The sequence below is a fragment of the Cinclus cinclus genome, chromosome 4 (genome assembly GCF_963662255.1).
Source record: "Cinclus cinclus chromosome 4, bCinCin1.1, whole genome shotgun sequence".
In the NCBI taxonomy this organism is placed as follows: domain Eukaryota; kingdom Metazoa; phylum Chordata; class Aves; order Passeriformes; family Cinclidae; genus Cinclus; species Cinclus cinclus.
In genome coordinates this window covers 27884117-27906313 of record NC_085049.1, presented here as the reverse complement: position 1 = coordinate 27906313, position 22197 = coordinate 27884117, and the positions used below count along the sequence as shown (strand labels likewise).

At 40.5% G+C, this 22197-nt stretch overlaps 1 protein-coding gene across 1 annotated transcript in view; it reads right to left on the bottom strand.

The window, feature by feature from the left end:
* Window positions 1-22197, bottom strand: part of TMEM178B (transmembrane protein 178B) — a 203392-nt gene that overhangs the window by 13798 nt on the left and 167397 nt on the right. The window contains exon 3 of the mRNA XM_062490980.1: window positions 4935-5072. Coding sequence (XP_062346964.1) covers window positions 4935-5072 — 138 coding nt within the window. The remainder of the gene's footprint in view (window positions 1-4934; window positions 5073-22197) is intronic.

Genomic DNA, 22197 nt, shown 5'->3' with positions numbered 1-22197 from the left:
AGCAGGCGCTGATGAGGAGGAAGAGGGCTTTGAAGCATTTAGGTATGAAGTTAGCCCTGTCCTCAAATTAGAAATAATGCAAGCCACGTGATATTTCAAAACAGCTGACTGAAAACAGCTGACCTGGGAAAACATCAGGCTATCAGAGATTGTCTTTAAAAGACTATTTTATAAAGCAAGTAAAGTAACAGAAGATGTGGTGAGGTTGGCTTGGTGAGGTTGGGCTTGCATGACTGCAAACCCATCAGAATCTGAGATGTTGGAACAAGAAAATCCTATGGGTGAATGTGCTGGACAGCAGGTAGAAGAACCTAGGGTTAGATGGATCAGCTTGTTTGCTGATTATGATACAGGAAATATTCACAAACAACTTGATGGAGAGCTGAAAGAAGGGATTCCTGGAAACAATGGAATTTGCCGTGGTGGAGTTACCAGTTTGCCAATTTGTAGCATCTCAGCTCTTTGGAGCTGGAACTAAAACTGACATTTGACCTTGACAATACTAAATTAGATGCAGAGAGAGTGAAGACACCAACCAAAAGAATTGACAGGTTTGTCATGATAATAAACCTAAACAAGTCAAGGATTTGAATACATTCAAAAGATCTGCTCAATGACAGAAAATGTGAGCACGACTTCCTGGGAATTGGTGAGGTGGCCACATCTAGACTGGAAAAAGCAAAGGCATAGTTTTGGTGCAAATAAATTTGCTTTGGTCAAAACACAATGTATAAAATATTCCACATGCATTTCCTCAAGTAGATGTTTAACTGAATTCCTGTTAGACTAGGTACTTTATAAGCATGAAAGTATCATGTTTGTGACAGGACTCTGACATTTGGAAATAGTGTTACAGATGCTCCTAAGGTTCCAGAAATTGTTATAAAATTAAAAAATTACTGGTTGGAGCTTTTACTGGTGCACAGATTTTCAGTAATTTGCATGAAGAGAAAACACAAGAACCTGTGAGAGGATGTGCTTGGAGTCATGTATAATTTGAGTGTGACCCACTTCTGTAATAGAATTAAACAGTCTTACTTAAGAAGAATAAAATGAACTAATCACAGTGAAATTTAAGAGCACAAATACAAATGGAGAAACTCTCAAAAAGGGAAATTCTCCCACTTTGCAGGGTAAAATGATATTGACAATACCAGAATGTAATGACAACAGATAGTGTAATTCTGGGTACAGGAGCTGTGCAACAGTACCATCAAGCAAAATGAGATAAAAAGACCTAAACGTAATTTACAGTATCCATCTGGCTCTGTAGAAGACGAGGGACTGAAAAAAAATATTCTACTGTGGTCAGGGAAATACTGTCATTAAAGATAAGGAATCCAAGTATAAATTGTACAAAAAATACCAAAAATTATGGAAAAGAACTGTGGAAGCTGTAAGGGAGCTGTGATTGCTGTTGATACAGATACATTCAGACTAAACAGAAAAGATGAATTATTAATAATTTTTAATAATTTTTAATAATTTAGCTTGTTACAAAACATGCAGAATAGCAGTGTAAAACAGACTCTAAATCACAGTTTACATGTCCTGGATTCCGGATGAGCTAAAAAGCAAATAATGGCCTGCATTTCATAAATTACCTTTTTCAGCAATTTGCTTGAGAAATTAGATCAAGCAAAGTAAAGCAAGTCCTTATGAGGCACTACCACATGGGTTATCAAGAGGACTGTTTGGTAAATATAATAAAGAACCAGAGGTCCACAAACCAGCAAACCACATCTGATCCTATTAGATTATTATAGCACACTTCTCAGAGCTCTGTTGAGATTTCCTGTTCAAAGAACTGTGGGCAGTAAGGGACAAACCCCATAAATACGTTTAGCTGGCAATGTTTAAGCATTGCAAAAAATTTCTATTTGCCTAGAAATAAAAACTGGACAAATGCTACAAACATAGCCAAGACAAGTGGCATTGAAAATGGAAGGGAAGGTTGGATTTCAGTCTGATTCTACGGCTACCAGTTGAACACAGTCTCCTCCCAGCTGCAATGAGATGGCAGAAACCTTCCAAAGCAATTTTCCCATTATTAGACCTGAGAAAAAGGCAAAACTAAAAGACACTCTGGCTCCATGCATTTTAAGAAACAGTAAGTACAGTAATATGTTGACAGCATTTATGGCATGACAGAAGCAACAGTTTTGTATTCAAACACTGTCCAGCCATAAAAAGTTTGAATTAAGACTCATTGGCTGTAAAAGAAATGTCTGCATAACACGTGATACAGTCTGAAAACATTGATAGCTACTGACTTTTAGATTAGATGGCTCTAGTTGTGGATTTTATTAACTGACTGCTTCAGTTTGTAGATATTACTTTAAGCCCATTTTCTGTTAAAAGAAATCAGTATAGCAGTTGCTATTGACTTGTGCAAAACAAGAAAGAGTAACCTTTGGGTAATACTGATCCACGTGTCTGCACTGAAGCAGAAAATAAGTTTGATCTCCTCCCAGCACATCTTTATTTATAATATTACACATCTTGACAGAATTTGGCAGATAAAATAATCTGGTGCCTCTCATTTCAATTAGTTTCAGGTTCCAACTGCTGGATCTAGTTATTATTTTGTCTATGCAAATAGCATGCTACTATCAGATGGCTTCTCACTGCATAGGTACTTCCACTCTGTGTTCAAGTCAATTATAAACCTTCTGTTAAACAGTTTCAAGCAATTGGCTTTTTGTGGCATGCTGTCTTTTTCTTGTTTTTCAAACCACAAGTCATTTTTATAGCTTTTCTGCAAACCTTTTCTGCAAACCTCTTCCATTCTTTCCACTCTTTCCTTTAGCATTGACACCTGATTAGGATGTCCAGAAATAGTTTTGCTTAGTCCAGATATAACCCCACCTCATGGTCTCATTGCATATTCCTTAAAAAAATAACACAATTAGCAGCTGCATTGCACTGAGAGCTCCTGTGCAGCTGGATTATCCCAGCACCCACGATTCCAGAGACCTTTTCAGAGCCACTGCTCTCTGAGAGGGAGTGGCTTGTTCCATGGGGATGACTGATGCTGCTCCCAGTTGCATGACCTTGGCTCTGTCTCCACTGAAATGTGTGTTGTTTGAGCATACCAAAAGATGGATTTGTAAGATGTGAGTGACCCATTCTATTACATACGGTTAAAACTGAATCTCTTTTAACCTGAAAACTTTATCAGTCGTCTTTCAAATGACTCACAAATAACATTGAGCCAAAAAGGTAATCTCTGCAGTTGCACTGGAAACCAACCCATAGATAATGACAATTTCCAAACAGTAAACAAGACATAGCTAGTTTCTAATAAATATAAGTTTTTAAAATTTGTTTAGTATACTCTAAATATTTTAATCTGAATGTTGTACTGTAGTAAGTTAAATATCATGCAGATATGTGAGCAGATCAGAGCCAACTGGCCCCTGTGCAAACTAAGCTTTTAAATAAACAAGAAACACTAAACTCATCTGGCAAGCCATCACCTATAATGTTTTGATACCCACAACAAACCATTTACAGACATCCCCATGAAGACCAGTGTGTGCTAGCACAAGGTCCTAGCAGATTTCAGATGTGTTTGTGGGGACAGAGAGAACTGATGTGTCTAATGTCACCAGCACAACATCACTAGAACATAAATACTTGTTACTCCAGCACTTAACTCCTCTTCTGGGACTACAGAATCTTTCCTCTATGTCACACACTGCTCTGTGTCACACCACAGTACAGATAAACAGATGATAAAATGCACTGAATTGATGATCTGCCTGGAGGGCAAAAACCCAGCTAAACAAAAATCACCAGCAGAGAAAAGAGAACAGTAGTGGTGTTCACTTTGAGACATTCACCCAGCACTGTGTTTGGGACTTGACTCTCACACCTCTCATTTCAAGTAACTGTGCCTTGAAATTTGCCGCTAACAGAAATTCAGATGGCATCTGTAGAAAGGAAGGCTGGTACATTACATGGGAAATGCTGGATGACCTTGAGGGCTGGTGTAGTAGGAATGGGAAGAAGTTCAAAAGCATAGAGTGTCAGGGCATGTACCTCGGGAATAATAAACAAAACCTCTGCTGCAAATTGGGAGAGCATCAGTAGGAAAGTACAAAGGTAGAGAAAGGCCTGCATGTCTCATCCAACTGCAGGATGACTGTAGGCACATCTTCAATGTGATGCAGCACAAAAAAAAGCAAATACAACCGCAAAATACCTCAGTCAAGGAATTACCAGCAGAGGAAGAAAACCATCACACCGCATATACAAGGCATTGATTAGACCTTGTTAAGGAATGGTCCTTCTCATCCATATTTGAGAAAGGCAAGTACAAACAGGAACAGGTGGCAGAAAGGGCTGCTGGATTGATAATTGTTCTTACAGAGAGAAGTCTATGAGAATATGTAGAGTGGGAAAAGGAAAACAGAGAATGCTCTTTATAGGTACAGCAAAGAGATATAAACTAAAGGTTACATTCAACTCAAGAACAACTGATGAGCAAAAAATATAGATATTATAGAATATATATTATAATATAATATATATATTATAGAATATTCTCAGCACAGTTTCTAGATACCACAGTGTCCCACTGTGAAATAGGATAGTGGTGAGAATAACATCTGCATAATCTTTGGATTTTTATTACTGAGTTTACTGGCAGCGTTACTTCCAACAAGGGAGTACCGTATTTAAAAACTCAGATTATCCTTCTACTACCATGAGTTACAAACACTCCATACAAGTTTTGTGATGGAAGTTATATGCAGCTATGGTTGGGTGATCCTTGATGTACACCAGAAGGAGCTCGGAATGAAACCAAATCCAGATCCAGTAAAACAACTCTGAAAACACATTTTCAGTGACTTAGAAAAGGAGGGATGTGTGGAAAGAGGGAAAATTATAACAAAAGAATGCATTTCTTCAAAGGCCACCATCCTTACCTCCCATGAGGAAGAGAAGCCCTGCCACATACTGCATAAGGCCTCGATCCCAACAGCACCCCAGCACGCCAATAATCCATCCAAAGAGGATGATGGCCACAGCCATGCCCATGAAGCCAGCTGTCATCCTGCGCAGATCTGCAGTGGGGAAGACAGAAAAACAACATGAGTGGGAACAGTGATAAATCAGTATCATCAGGGGTTCAGAACGGTCTTAATCCAAAATGCTACTGATCCGCAAGGACTTCAGTGTGTGGTGGTATGGGATGATTTAAGTAAGGATGATTCACAGCAAGGACAAACCATAAATTAAGTCACTAGCTTGGGCTGGGGAGAGAGAGAGAAGGTGACTGTTTTACCACACAACGAAGCTCAGTGCAGATGCACTCAAGTGACTTATGACAGCTTGTTCAGGAGCTGGAAGTTGTAAAATGGCCTCAGTGCAATGCTGTGCCTAAAAACTCCAGTCTCTGTGTAGTAGCACAACATGTGCAACATCCTGCCCTCTCATCTCTGTCCCTTACTCCCCAGCATCCAAAGGATGTCCCTGCTCAAACTGAGCAGCAAAGCAGTTTCTGTACTTTGTGCCAGCACAGACATGACAGAGGATTCACCTCAATTCTGATCCTCTGTGATCTCGGGCAAGTCACTGAGCCCCTCTGGACCACAGTTTCCCATGTGTAAGTTGGGCCATGGAATCCCGTGATGGTAGGAGTGAAATGCAGTACCTCCAGAACAGTGAGGCACACCTGGAGGATGCTCTGGTGTCAGACATCATCAAATGCACTCCAGATACACAGCTGGGACAGAGGACACATCACTGTCCTCTCCCGTACCTAGATGGTGACCTTGCCAGATGATTTCTAGTGAGGATGTTTTTGACTGCTCCAGGGAGCACTAAGAGTAGGAGGAGGGCAGGGTGCTGGAGCAAAACATTTTTGCTCTTCAAGTGGGGACTGAGTATATCTGATGTGGGTGACAGGGACTGACCTGCATTTATTTCATAAATAAAGGAAAAGGGTCCCCAAGTCCTAATGATAGGAATCCTTAAATAAGGACCCATCTATGTTGCATATTTGCCTTCTGCAAAAAGGGTGGGACTATGGGACTGCTGGGAACTCTCTTCCTGAATGTGCTAGAAAAAAAGAAACGTCCTTTTGGTTGGTTTGGATGTGAAATCTGGGTAGTGAGACCACCTGGCAACTGAAAGAGCAAGGACTATGTGAGCTAAAGAGCATCTTCACACCCTCAAATAATGAAACAGATGGGGGCATCTTCACTAACATTTGATTATTTCCTGTCCCCCCCCACTTCATGCACTCATAAAAGTTTAAGCATTGATATGTCAAGAATATACATACAGAGAAAATTCCAGCCAAGTCAACTCTCTAAACATTTGTTTCCTTCTTAAAATCCTTTTTTTTACTTTTTTTTCCCAAGAAACAGAATGCTTATGACAGAGGAGAAAGATTTGAAAACTGTGAATCATCCACCAGTCTCTGTGGCAGCTTTTCTCTTTGGCTGGCCTTGTACTATTTCTCAGTTTCTGTTATTTGTTATGCATTTCCCACAGTGGATAAAAGGACCAGCAATACCCACAGCACAGATTCAATTAATTTTGTGAAGAGTGATAAATTACCATCATCAGAAGTTTCTAAAAGCATATTCAAAATGCTAAATGTCTACACAGTCTATAGGTATGCTGGGACAGAATGACTTGAAGGCAGTTTACTCAGGCCTGTGTTCATAATAGCACCTTGTGTGCAAGATCAAGTTGCAGAACATAAACCCTCCCTTGAAGCTAGAAGTTCTTCCTGTAGATTGTCACTGATTTTCCAAGGAGTCTCTCTGACAACATAAAGATAACCAGGTCTTCAGTCCACAAGTAACCAGGCCCTTTTAACAAGATACACATCTTAAAATAAGTACTTTTGTCTTAGGTTTTGTGACTGTCCCACCACATTTGAACCACATGTGCTCAAGGAGCTCTAGTATAGGATAAAAAAGGCATTTAAGCAGAAACTTGTACTTCCCCCCAGGCAATGTCTCTCTTCCTTGGGAATTTCTCAGAGTGCTTTCCAAATCAAGCAGTAAGTGTTGGTAAGCATCTTTGATGAGCAAGTGTCTTCCAACATTTTCAGTCCATGAGGGCCTAGGCTCAATTTGAAAATGAAAACATAAAATATTTTCTGTTTACTATATCATCTTCCATAGCAGCATAGCACATCTCTCCAAGGTGCTGCACAGCTCCTTGTGCCAGCCCTACAAGCCCCTTGCAATTTAACTTGTGACTGCTGACTCCAAGTAAGACCATTTGCCTGTCCTAATGGAAACATACCTTAACCTGCTTCTAATGAGCTCAGCTTAAGTAGCTTTATTCAGCTGCAAGATGTCCAGAACTCCTCAGATCTATCCCAATGCCTGGCTGATGGACAGTTTTTATAGGCCCCAGAGTCGATCACAAGCATCCACACATCATGTATGCCAAATTCAGGAAGGGTGTTTATCCTGCTAAAATCCGGGTGAATTTTGCCATTAAACTGAAGACTTATAGGAGCAGGACCAAGACTTCTAGTCCAAATTTTGACATTTGTTTCCCTCAATCTCTTTTGCTAAAGGAGCCTGAAATTCCCTTTTTAACACAGCAAAATCCAAATTGAACTTCATTATGAATTCTTAGTTCTCACAAATTCAATGAGCTTAGTTTAAGATTGCCGCTGCTTAGGCCAGTTGCAAATCTGCTCCTCACAAGTCCATCCACTAGGGATTATCTGAAACAAATAAAATACAAACTTTCTTTTCCACTTAAAACTATTTGGCTTTTGTCCTACCATAACATTCCATGAGGGGAGCCCTTGCAAACAACAGTGCTGGGAAAGGGGGTTATAAAGTTGGTTTCAATAACAGCCTGCACTTATCCAACAGCATCTTCCTGGTGCTCCTCACCTGGCAGGGCCCTCATGAAGCTGGCTGGGATCAAGTCTATTCAAAGTGATTCTTTTGTGGAAAAGTACTTAATAGTTGCAACTGAATCATCACCCTCAGGCGATTTAGAGGAATAGGAGCCCATATTCCCTAGACTCAATCCCTATTAATGGGGTTTTTTGTGATCACTGTTTGTTGGTGTGGTGCTTGACATAGAAAGGACAGAAGAAAAGCAAAGATTTGCATTGTGTACTCGAGGCAATATCTAAATTCGTTCTGCTAATTTAGGGTGGAGGGATGACATATAAATAAACAATAGCTCATCAGTACAAATTGATGGGGTTTTGTCTGAGTTTGATTGGCACTGTTAAGACCCTTCCTGAATGCATCCTGCAAAGGTAAAAAGGGTCATGCTGTCATGTAACACCACTTTATGATGTTTAAGCACATTCTGGGTTTGGTTTATTTTTCTGAAATTGCTTTTATTTATTTTTAGACTATGAGATTAATAGTTCTCTACATTCGTTCTCTTTTTGAAAACCTCTCTGAGTAACAGGATCTCAGGGTCACGGCATGACAACACCAATCAACTGAAGGAGTGACTGTGCCAGCAAAATGCGTTGTGGAATCTTATACAGCCAAATGGGAGCTGCAACATCAAACAAACCTATCCCAGTGCATTCATGTGCATTGCTTAGCTGGTCCTGCAGCAGATCCACTCCTGGGTACCCATCCCAGGACCTCACACTGTAACAAAGTGCACAGATTGCAGGGACACTGAATTCCCCTTCTCCACCACCTAGCAAACCAAACCTTTAGAAATGTAGCTACAAGGTGAAAGTAAGGAATGTATTACATTGCTTATTCCACAACCTATAATGTAGAAGTTATTTTTTAATACTTTGCCTATATGACTACCAGTTTCAGTGATTTACTATGGGGACATAGATACCAACATCACTTGTGGGTGAAAATACAATATTATCTTTACACACATTTTTTAGAAACCCCTTCTTCATCCCTTTTTCATGTCGACTAAAAGCTATGAGTGTGTATCTTCCTATCTAGCACTCCTACAGGTGCTGCTGCATGTAAAAGGCAGGAAACTAAATCCTGACTCTAAAGCAATGTGGGTCATCAAGCAAGAAATACAGGTGTTCATGTAGGTTGGAAACAACAAACTTCTTGGCCAATAACATTGGAGAAGGGACAAAGAACAGAGTAATCTAAGTCACATGATGTAATCTGAAAGGATAAATTTGAAAGCCACAAGCTTTGTGAATCATGATGAAAAGAAAAACATTAGTATTTTAGACAACATCCTTAAAATACAGAGTCTCATAAAAAAACCATACATTTCCTAAAAGCATTTTAGTTTTCTTAACTCTATACGTATCCTGAAGATAAAGAAAGGCAGAAAAACTGATTAAGAGTCATTTATTTCCAAGCAACATGCGATGGAATGTTCTCTCTGTCAGTTTGCAAATGCCCCTGCCCTTCCTTTCACCCTGGTATCTGTCCATCTGTATTTGCTATGAGCAATAAGTGAATTCATGCTGGTTATCACATTGTGGAAGAAGTTTCACACCCCAGCAAGCTGCAAACATAACATGTTCTGATTCAGCTTTGTTTTTTAAAAAATTTCAATATGCCTTTTTGACTATTCATGTCTTCCATTCTCTTTCTTGAAATTGCAAGTCATCTTTTTAAAACAATGCCCAGTCTTCCTTCTGATATATATATTCCTTTCCACAGAATTTAACAATAAGTCAAAAAAACTAGATATTTCTTACCTCACATACAGGAAGGACTGTATGAGACTGAGTATCTTCTGAAAGATGGAGAAACCAAGTCAAGAATAGTCAACAAGCCCCCAGCTACATGAAAAGTTTGTGGAGAGTGTATAATTAAATCTGTATTAGCAGGATTTCTGGACAGCCTTTGAACCACACAGCACTGCTTTTGCTTTCAGAGCTGCTTGTTCTCAAGTGTTTGCTAGCAAATCAAACTACAGTGCTTGTTATCAGACTCTCAGAAAGTGCAGTATTGCTCCAAATATTATTTCAGATAGTCCACCCTACATGTGCCTCCTTCCTTCTCCCAGGAGTGGAAGGTCTGCAGGGACTAAGCACCCTGATGTCTGTAGCCAAAATATCTAAAACAGCTTAGAAAACATTCTGGGTATAACACAGTTCTTTCCGGAAGTGTCCCAACAAGTGGGAAAACAGACAAGGAAATCACAAATCTATTTCTCTGCCCGTCTAGGAATAGATGTCAGGATATAGTAATTTCACAAGTAGAAATAGACAGGGATGGTGTAATTCTTTAGCATAATCCTTCAATGCAGGTCACTGTGATCTATACCCTCCTGTACTAAATTCCCTCTGATTTTTCTTTACCAGGGATTGAGAACATTTGTACTTGAAAAGAGTCAAAATCACCCTTTTTCTCCCTTTTCCAAACAAACGTATGTATTGGAAATTGTTCAAGAAGTGCACACAGCCCTAGAGCACAATTTTCCAGATTTCACTGAGCTTTGTTTAAATTACTTCTCTTATAAAGAATCAGCAGCACAGAGGTATCTTTCTCTGACATAATCCCCTCTCTTATCTCACCCCAAAACTTCAAGGGGGGCAAGACAGAATTGAACAGATATCTTTTATTGAATGCTGGCCCTAGCAGCTCCCAGGTATAATGAACAAGTGAGTGTTAATGCAGGTGATTTTGAGTGGCATCTTCTTGCTGTCACTATTCTCTCTGCAGAGCTTAAAACTGTACTTTGGATGAGGTTGGCAAATAATAGAGGGTGAGGGTTTTTAATCTCTTATTTGCGCTTCAGGTATGAAGAGATAAGAAAAGAAATACGTATTAGTCTACCTGAGACTGTTAAAATCTCTGAGTGCCTTTCACTGAATCATGTGGCAACCCAGTCTCCAGTTTAAAGATTACTCTAATGCAATCTCTGTGAGTACAACCCACTTCAACCAAAGTAATAGTAGATTATATTTACATGTAAGTATCTGTACCAGAGAGACTCAGAAATACGCATGACACAAACATACAGTAAAAACACAACTCTCCCAAAGCTGAGAGAAAGACCAGCAGAAGACCTTCACTATCTCTTTCCAGAAGGGAAACTAGCTCCATTGAGGATGAAATGAGCTTTCATATATCAAGAGTTAAAATGGCTTTTATAAGACACATGCATAATTTCTCCTGAACCACAAAATCCCATCACCTTCTGTTGACCAGAGATTGTTATTTGCGTGATAAATTGTTAAGTGTTTGTTTGCCAGCAATGTCTGAATCCACCTACATGGAAAAGCTGATAGGAAGCTTTGCAAGCTGGCTATGGTCTGTGCTAGTTAACATGGCCCTCAGGATGAGGTGTATGGAGAGTGGACACCATGAGATTGATTTACTCTTGTCAGGACAGGACACCTATATGGATTTCCTCCATCAGAGCTCTTAAGTGTTCTTACAGTTATTTAAAACAGAAACAATGATAAAAGAAAGGTGCCAGCTATGAACTGCTGGCACTTCAGTCTGCCCTCCTTCATGAGAAATCCCACAATTTCAGTCAGGTGGATTGTTCATCAAGGGAGGAATAAAGTTATGTCTTCTACAATGGCTGACACCTTCAGAGGTTTATGCTGGCAAATAGCAAACCCCAAATGACACTGTACTTTCTTATCTCTGGTGAATTTTCATAAAGCACCAGAGGAAAGGGGATCTCCCAGACCAGGTCACATACTAGTGTTACTGTCTGAAAGCAAATCCTCCACTATTTGGGGAAAATTATAAGGGCCTAAGAAATTCTCCAGTGTCTGAAAGCACTATCAGGAACTCAAATAGCAAGTTCTGATTTATTCTTGCCTTTTCCTCATGTAGAGTAGAGAAGAGGCAAAAGAAAACCCCTAGAGGGTAAGGGAGGGATTTAAGGAGGCACTAGAGAAGGAAGGAAACAAGGCTTGTTTAAGTACAGGGCAGAAAAGGGTGAGGGAAAGTGTCTCATGAGAATAAAAAGATGGATTTGTCTTCAAGAGACTTTATGATATGGATATTAAAGAGTTTAATGCATAAAGGGAGCATTTGTACAACAGGAATTTAACACATCTGAAGCAGTTCCACTGTAGAAGGTGCAAGACTTATGTCCTGGGAGAAAGATGGCTGTGAATACCATCCCATAAAAGGGTTAAGCCTTTTGTTCCAATCCTACTTTTCTTACACTCAAAAAGAAACTCTGGCCAGAGAAGAAAAAGGATATTTTTGGTATCTCTTGTGTTGCTACTCTGCTCTGACTAACAGCAGGGTAGGAAGAAAAGAAAGGCTTTGCTCTTACAACCCCTGATCTAGTGGGCCAGAGTAGGAGAGCCTATGCCAAAGCATCACTCAACTCAACTTTACTTTACTCTGTCATACCCTGTTCTACCTTACCTACTCCACACCATTCCCTCTCCTTCTCTGGTTCTGGTGAGGAGATTTTATTGGAAAGTGCCTGAAGTTGATAATTTATATTTTTTCAGTGATGTTCAAGAGCTGATCTTAGGGAGCCTTTCTCTCTCCAGATTTACTATCTGTGATTTCAGCACTGCAATATATGATCATCTAGGAATATTTCCTAGCTTTGGTCCCAGCAGAGTACACTTGCAATTTGCCCAGTCGACCATTTCATCCCTCTTTTCACCTCTCTCCTCAGAAACGGAGAAGTCTGAGGCACCTGAAATTTTGACCACTCTTCTTCATATTCATAACTTTAATCCTTCCTGCTCCTGCTAGGTGAGGCTACACAAAGCAAACATTTCTCTGTTGTGACCAAGTTAAGAGACTTTTTATTACACAGCTTCCGTGGATTATGAAGATGTTGAAAAATCTGAGGCATTTGAAATAAAATGGCTTCTGCTCAATTTCAATGAGCAGAACTTTGGGACTTTATGACATCAAAGCTGTGCCTCTTTCACTTTTCTTCCTTCCTGTACTTTTGAAAAACTCAGGTAATACACACTTCTTTATGCTGGTCACCTTTTATTGGAAGTGACCTCTACCTGGAGCCACCACAGCACAAGTATGATCATGGTGGGGAGGAAGGACAACACAATCCCTCAGCATCACATTAGCCTGAGCAGAGGGATCCTTTCTGGAGGATGTCAGGTGCTATCTCCCTGCCTCCAGCACCTCCACTTCTGGTAGTAGTGGGAGAGGCCAGGTGGAAAGCCCATTTCTAAATGGAAGTTTCCCTGCTTTCTCCAATGGTCTGGAAGAAATCTGTGATGGGTTCTGGTTTCAGGGCAAAGGTGACTTCCTTCACTGTAAAGTATTTTCAGTGCTGGTGAGAAGTGCTGCTCTGACACTGCTATGACTGGATATTCCATTTATGCCCCCAAAAGGTACAGGGTACAGGAGACAATGCAGAGCAGGGCACCAGGGCCAGCTTCCCCACACAGCCCTGCTGCCAGGCTGTCACAGGCACCTAGAGACACCTTGGAGGCAAGGAACTGAGCATCAGTGAAGAGCCCAGTCAGCTCTGCTTTCTCTGAAATCAGTGGGAAGGTTGAGCGCTCCAAAGCTTTCCTCTGAAAATCAGATTTTCTCCCGTCTCCCAGGGGGAGCATGGAAGCTAGTTTAGCACTTTTTCTACACAGGCATTCAGATAATAATGACATACAGTAACATTTGTATGAAAATAATCTGCACAAAGAAAGCCCTATAACCTATTCTATATATTAGTTACTTTATAATTTAGTTTACAGAATTGCCTTTCTGCTGCGAGCAGGCTCTGCCTGTTACACTCTGCTTTTTATATGCTGGTCACCATCACAGTATCTACACAATCACATGGAATTTCATTAAAATTTAATCTTCAGTTATAATCTCTTGAACCACTTCTTGCAAAGGTGGATAAGGCTCATCAGGGCCAGAAGGAAGCAGAAGAAAAACCAGAATCACTTTTTTTTTTTCCTTGTTCTTTCAGTGATGAAAGAAAAGTGAACAAAAACAGATGGATAACTGAAGAGAGTGATGAGAAAAATTAAAGAAAAACTTAAAAATGAGAAATGAGGTGTGACAAGAAGCAAAAAACATAGTTGTATGTAGAACTCCAGTATCAGACAGTGTTAAGTGCCTTTTGTAAAAAGCAGATTTACCCTAAGTTTTTCCCAAAGATAAATGGAGACGTGCAGCAGTGGAGCAGAGGAGAAGCAGGAGGAGTAATACAGAAAGAGAGACTTGGTAACACAGGACTTTTGTTTTTTCTTCTTCCCTCTGCATTTGTCTTCCCTCTTCTGCTGCCTGTCCCAGCACCAAAGCCTTTCTCACAATCGGGAGCAACTAAAATATTATGCTAAAGGTTTTCCTTCCTTTTCATCCCCTGCCCCAACCACTGCACAAACCTGAGCATAATCCCAGCACAAAGCATTCACAGCAGCAAGTTTGATAAATGGCCAGCATGAAAAAGGCTGGGGCTGGAGGGATGGTATCTCTGCTTTATAGGTGCCCCAGCACTCTGCTCAAACACATTCATTCCACAGATCCCAGCATTAAACACTTTCATTCAGAAACTCTGAAAGATATATTCTTGTTTTTAAAAAGACTATTTAATGCAAGTGAGGCTGGGCTGAGGTGTAGGAGGAAAGGACGGAGGATGGAGGAGAAGGAGGGAAGAAGTAGAGAAAGACATTTAGAGATGTGAAAAAACACTGTCCCTTATGAAGAAATTTTGATTTTGAAGTTTACTCTTCTATTAACATTTAAATTGAAAGGAGTTTCTTCCAAGCTCCACATATGAAACCAAAAAATCTGCATTTAAATAGATACCATTTAAATGTGGAAAAAATATATATCAGCATTGAATGCTTTCCCATTTGTCTGAAAAGAACTTCTTTTAGAGATTATTATTAATTTTTTTCTTTTTTCTTTGTGTGTGCTAAAAAGAGAAATTTTAAGTACATTAAAATTCTGCTTGGCACAAGGAAGAGGTGGGGGATGGTTTCTTGACTCACCAAACCCCTGATTCTGAGCTCAGATTTTCTCCAGGAGGACTGCTGGATCCTGCAGGAGGCAGTCCAGCCTGCTACCAGGATCAGGACCAAGAGGGGCCTCTCCTGCCTGGTCCTGGAGACATGGCACCCATGACCATGGGGCTCCAACTCCCACTGCAATGCCCATTTCACTGGGGATGTCATCAGGTCCCCATTCTCAGCTGGAGAATCAAAGATTCTGCAGTTTTGTTAGATACCTCTGTGGCTTCAGGACACCATCTAGAAAACAAGGGACATACACCTCCACAAAAACCACAGTAAGTCAGGCTTTCTGTGCCCCAGGCCTCATAAACTGGGAAAAAAAAATCACACCTCACTAGGTCATTTTGAAGATTAATACTGTTAAAGACTGCCATATAGGTTCTCTGCAGTGGTAGCCCCAGAAGCCTTAAAAAAACCTTGGACAGATAAAAACTGCAGTATGGGAATTTTTTCAGTGGTGATTTGGAATTCATTCTGATTAAGCCCAAAAAAAGCACTGAGATGTAAATATGCAAAACAGTATCTCTCACCTAAATACAGGCATCTATAAACTTGGGGAGAGCAATTGGAAATCATCACTCCTATGGGGCCAAGCTGGTATCATAGAACAAAGAACCCACAATCTCCCACTTTGACACTGGGTTTTCATCAGACCCAATCTTTGCAGTACGATCTTGTCACTGGATTGGTGAAAATGAACATCTGTTGTCATTCAAAACTCAAATGAATTTGGCCGACTTGCCCCCATTGCTTCTCCATCTCCCACTCCCAGCTTACTGGAATCTCACAAAGAAGAGCCTCATTCTTCATGGGGTCTCCATCTGATTTTTCTCCTATGCAGATGGCAACCACTTTCTGAAAATATACATGTGACAAGAAGAAATGTTTAGTAGAAAAAGCGGGTGCCTGGAAAATGGATTCCCATGTGTCCTTCCCTGCCCCTCTCCAAAACCCAATCATTTCCGTGTTAATAAGCTCGCTGACTATAATGTGGCACTAACCTTTCACAATTGATGCCAGTGACATTTTGACAGTTCCACATATGGACCTGCCAAAAGCAGAAGGAAAATAAATTTGCAATTTGGTAAAAAGCTGGGTGAGCATCCAAAGCAGCTTGGGGGGGAGAAGAAAACCACCGAAGAGTCAAACAAAAGCCCACTGCACAGATATTACACACAGCAAAAAGGAAAAGCACATCCACAGCTGGATATGGATATTTTTTCCCCCAGCAAATATGTGCTTGGAAAAAAAGCCTTAGGCACCTATTAAGCCCAGTCTAGCTTGAGATGCCTCCCAATAACTTCTTCTCATGTAGCAAATTTAGAAGTCTTTTCTAGCAGAAGAGAAATGGGACACGGCCTTCAATCTGTACAGATTGTTAGCATCAGACATCACAGGCCTCAGCAGTAGCTCTAACAAGGAATCTTCAGTATTTCCATCAATGTGATCAGCTGTAGGGAAACAACTGTTTTCTAACACTGTTTTGTGGGGTGTCTTTGAATTTCATTTTCAAAGTATCACTGCACAAAACATGACTGACTCTTCACAGATTGACTCAGCTACTCTGTCTGTATCACACCCCATCTTCTTCAAATTACATATATTGAGTCCCATAATATTTGGCTAAAAAATAACTTCCAGGAAGAGGTCCAATCATCATCTGACAAGATGAATAAAAGAAGAATGCTGCACTTAGCAGTTTGTTCAGGTGGTTAATTAAGCTCCAGTTTGGAGAGGCAATCTATTCTTTCAGCTGAATAGGTCCAGTTTCTGCTGCCCGGCAGTTACTGATGGGGGGAATGTTATGTGTTGCTGTGATCAGCCCCCTTCCTTCTGATTCCCATTTCAGCAACACTGAAATAACTTTTCTCCTGAAATTAGAGGACTATGGCTTTTGTGATGGTCCACTGCTACCTTGGTGGAAAATGTGAAGGTGTCTTGCTACATTTGTGTATGTAAATACACGTGTTGTAATGGTATAACTGATATACAAGGCTGACCAGAGATGCAAAATTGCTACTTACAGATGATGGTTTATTGAATTTTCTTTAGGACCATGCGGGTCTTCTTGGAACACCAGACAGAGAGGGATCACAAGGGTCTAGATAAGCATACTGCAGCTTGCAACTGAGAGGCAATGGAGCATGTTCTTCCCACATTCAGAAAAAGAGCCAAACATGGAGCCCAAAACTCTAACAAGCCCTCAAATACTAAACCCTAAGCAAGGGCAGTGGGATCCACTGGCCAGTAGCTGGTGGTGGAGTGGGCTGACACTAAAGGCACAACTTCAGAAAGCTGTGTCTTTGCACAGGCTGACAGCGAGCCTGATGAAAATATAAAATACACTCTTTTCAGAACATTTTCCCTGACGCATTTTTTGGTTGAAGAAATAACTGCAGGGCAGCTGCTGGACCACTGTATTAGCCATGCTCATGGGGAATGTGAACTCTAAGACCTTTTTGAAGTAATGTCATTTGATAGACAGGGGATTGTGGCCAAGGCTGGAGCACATGTGGGTGTTTGATGTGACTGCAGGATACAGGTGACTGCTCCCAGTGTGACATTTGTATGGGGTTACACCTGATGAAATTGGGAGGGTGGAGGTCAGAAGTACAGAGTGCCCAGCAGTTTTGACAGAGAGCATGCTGGATTTCACTATGGTGAGCTTGATTTGAAGCCATTTAGCTGTCAGACTTCAGGAAACAGCATAGGGCTGTTTCCAAAGCCAGTATACATAGCTCTGACTGATTCTGGCAACACATTCCTTCACCTAAAATAGCTGGTAGGATCCAACTTGGCATGTGAGACTATCTGACCTCATCAAATTAAAAAAAAAAAAAAGAAAAAGAAAAATAAAGAAAAAAAAAAAAGAAGAAGTGGGAACTTAGTCATTATTTGGCCACAGCACTGCAAGCAGGTAGGGTTTCCACACATGGCATGGGACAGAGTGAGCCCTTACCTTGTTCTGGCAATGCTGCTGACACAGGACAACCTGTTAGCCAAAGCTGAATCTTAAAGTCAGCTTGTCTTCAGTTTTGCAGAGGGCGTCCCAGTCCCAGCACCCAGTTCCCACTCCCCAGAGGGCTTAATTTCCTTCCCTGACTTCCCATGCTGCTATTCATGCTTTTTCAGGAAAGACCTGTCCTTGCACAGGCTTCCCTGATGGCAGCAGCACTAGAAGCAGATTTTTCTTTGGCTCATATCAGCAGTCCTGCTGCTGATATAATTTCATAAGCCTACACCAAACTGGGGCAACTGTGGGAGATTTTCTGAGAAATGACCTCATGCTAATGGAAATTGTCCAGTCTAAGCATCCTCCATGCACTGACTGACAGGGTAGGAGATTGAACAGTCTTGGAGCTGTATGTGGTCTCACAGGACCTGTTACATTTTCACGGAAAGATCACTCCTTGATCTTTGCTAAGGAGAACAGAAGGGACTGATATTTGCATAGCAAACAGGATGGAAGGGCCTACATTCCTGAAGATATCAGTACATATTCTAGAAAATCATTTAAGGTCACCTAAGCCCAACAAATAATTCCCCCACAATACCACCAACAGACCATGGTGGTGTTCATTCATATACCATGTCTTTTTCAACTATCGTCCCAAATGGTGGATTATTGTTCTTGTCATATACTCAACACTCCTGAAACCAAAAGTCCCTGTGCGCTTCTGTCTTTGAAGTCTGCAGAATGCACAGCAATGTGAGGACAAATGTGACCATCCCCCACCCACCTCATCAATCAGTCAGAAGCAGGGCTGATTATGTGTTTGGAGACAGGCAAGAAGAGAGACAGGGAAAATGGTGACAGTTATAAATGTTTTGCCACCTGAATGTGACATTAATGTATGTATGCAGTGTGTTCACAACGTTAGGTATTTGTGCACAGCCCTAATAAATACCATGTTTGACAGCAGTTTCACAAAACCACTCAATGAACTAGAAGAACATGCCATGAGGTAGTTTCTAGTTTTATTGTAAAAAAAGAGAAATATTCCTGTATTAGTCAGATGCTTGACTTAGTGGAAATCTAGAGCAATTCCAGTGAGCTCCATTATAAATTTTAATTACTCATAACCATATTGAAATGACCAGATAAATAAGTGATAAAAGCCTGCTCCATAAAACACATTTAATTTCTATTCCTCAGAAGAAAGCCTTAGTAAGCTTTCTGAGAAAGACCAATGTAGGATGCATGGCATTGCAGCATCTTCATCTCAGGGACATTTTTTGGGGGCAAGGCACAGTTGTCCTGTTTCTTTCCTTGGATGATGATTCTGGTAGCTGCATTCCAAAGTCAGAAATTCATCATACTACCTGATTTGCCTCATAAGTTCATCTTAAAGACCAAGTCTGTGATACTGATGTAGATCAGAGATGTTTTCAACACAAGGTGGAAGCTGACTGGAAAACTACCCTGGCAATTTCCTCACACTGCTCAGGGGCTGTGGTGGACACATGTGAGCTTGACTGGGTGCTGTCCTCTCTGAGGGGCAGTCTGACATCTCCTTGTCAGCAGAGCAGTCCAAAAACAGTGACACATATATGTGCAGTTATTTGCTTCATTCTGCCTTTCTACTGTATTTGAGATGTTACAAAAGAGGGAAAGTTGATATACTTGATACACTTTGATAGTTGATAAAATGTTGATATACTCCATATAAAAAAATCCAAAAGGTCTCATATGGGCATTTTCTTATAACAAAGCTTCTGACTTTTCATTTCAAACAGCCTTTTAAAAAATTGCACTTACATTTAAAAGAAAAAAGATTCAAAAGTGTTAAGACAATCAAAGCACCTCAATTCAGACAAAACTCTATTGGCTGCTCCAAAATAAACTGTTGTTCATTTTGCTGAAAAACTTGTAAAAGCCACCTGCAGCCCTGCCACCATGCTGTTTTATTCACTTTGCCTTTCCAGCCAGAAGGCCCTTTTATTTCAATAGCCCGGTCCATCAGTGCAGCACCTGAGCAGTGGCAGAGGGCTAATAATATCCCTGGCAAGAACAAGAAAACTAAACTGGGAAGCCAAGCTTTGACAGCGGTGGTAAAACCAGAATTGATTCTCAAATATTTTGTTTTTGACACGACATATGGTTCCATTTTTGTGCCTTCACATGAGTGACTCAATTGATTTGGGATCTGAAATCCTTGTAGCACATTTTCTCACTTTTGAGAAGCATCTTGGTTCATCTGTATTGGCTGGTTTGCTCATTTCCTAATGGGTCTCCCTAGATCTGATACAGCATCTGAAGCTATGGTGGGTATATATGTGAAGGAGGGGGAACAAATGGAGGAAAGAGCCCACTGTGCATTGCTAACAGTCACACATTTCCAAAAAGCTGTGGTTAGGAGATCCCTAATTCACTTAGCCTCTTTCATCTCATCATGTAGTATGAGATGCTGAAAGGGAAAGAAAATATGGCAGGCAGCACTGCTACATTTGTACATCAAAACACACGCCTCAACCCAGTACAAAGCAGCAGACAGATATAATAAACACACTTGTGAGAGATGGAAAAAACAGATTTTGACTGGGGAAAAAAGAGCTTTCTTACTGGTTGTGTAGTGCTCATGTATGTGCAATAAGAAAAAAAAGTCAGAAAACTTGAACTCTTTCAGGATGCTATGCACAGTGGGGCCAGGATTTACTTCTGCTCTCCACCAGGTACAGGCAGGATTTGTCTCCCTTTTGTCCCTGGTAATTAACAGTACAGCACAAGGCAGACAGTTGTGCCTCAGACAGCAATGATCTGCACCTTAAAAGAGCCTATTCTGGCAGATGCTCAGGTACCAAAAGATGAGATGCATTTTATCATGGTCCAGAACCCCATTCCCTTTAACTGAGACCTGTCTATCTAGAAAGCCAAGACACAGGTCCAATGCATGTTAAAACCTGTATTTTAATAAAATAGAACACCCTTCCCTCTACAGCTACTGATCTGCCCCTCCAGGCATCTCCCCACCTTCCCTTCGATCTGTCCCTCTAACCCCATCTCTGATGCAAAATCCCTCTTTTTCTCAACCTGTCCTTCTCTGCTTGTCTTCATTTTACATTGTCTTTAGTTTCTCCTTTCTAAACACACACCTCCTTTTCCTTCCTAACATCCCCCTGTAATTTCCTCCCATCTCCTTTCTCACAAGGCTGACACATCTTAACATCCTCCCTGTGACTTTCAAGATGTGAAAAGCTGTACTCAGGTATTAGATCCCTTATCAGGTCAAAAGAAAATATCAGGGAAGCCAGTGGACAGATGCAATGATTATGGTTCAGTGTGGACAAGAATGACATCAGTCTTTTGTTCCCAGATGGTATTTAAATTGTTGGTAAAATGCATCATCATTGATTTTCCACTTCCTCTCCTTGTGGTATCTCATCAGGGCTAAGGTAAGAGAGTTTTACCTTATCTCTGTACTTCTTATCTCAATGCAGTTGCTTTCTCTTATATATGAAGTCAGCTATGACTATCCAGAACCTGTGCAGTTAGATATTGTCTTCTACTATTTTTATTGATAAGTTACTGATACTCTTAACTGTAACAGCACTTGATGCTTTGCTTTGCAATTTTTTTGCTGTGCTTTTTTACAAGTGACCCAAATCTGGCACAGACCCCAATCACCACAGCATCTAGACATCATTAACAACTTAGCTTAATTACATCCTAATTTCTTTACAAAGAATCTATGAGCAAGATTTCAATTAATTTTAACTATATATAAGTTTAATGTGTCTCTATCATTCCATTAAGATGATCTGGGACAAGACAAAGATAAACATAGATGTTAACATTCTATAAAGTATGAGATTTTAAATTAATGTTAACAAAATTAATTATCAAGTTATTTATAAAGCTCATAAGATTCATTTTGTCCTCACAGAATGTACTATCTGTACATTTGGGATAGGTTTGTTCTGTCTCTCAAACAAAACAGAGATTTTCAACCCCTTTTGATCTAATCTGGTTTTGCCATGGAGCATAATCAGCAATTCTTATTAAAAAGAGCTCTGGAACACTCAAATCAAAACCCCATCTAAGTGCAAAGTCCTATTAATGTTTCCAGTGAACATTTTTATTATCATGTAAAGAGCAAAATAAGGTTTAACTCAGGCAGGAGCCTGTTTGACTGAACTGAAAACTCATCTTGCTGGGAGTAAAAGCTGGAAATACGCCATGCCCTTAAAATGAAGCTCCTTTAAAGTCAAGCTCTGCTCTGGCCAAAACAAAGCCACTCTATTCCCAGGACAGGGTTTGAAGCCCTGCAGGCACATCATTAAGTAGGCATTTTCAAGCAAAGAATTTCGTATGATAAATC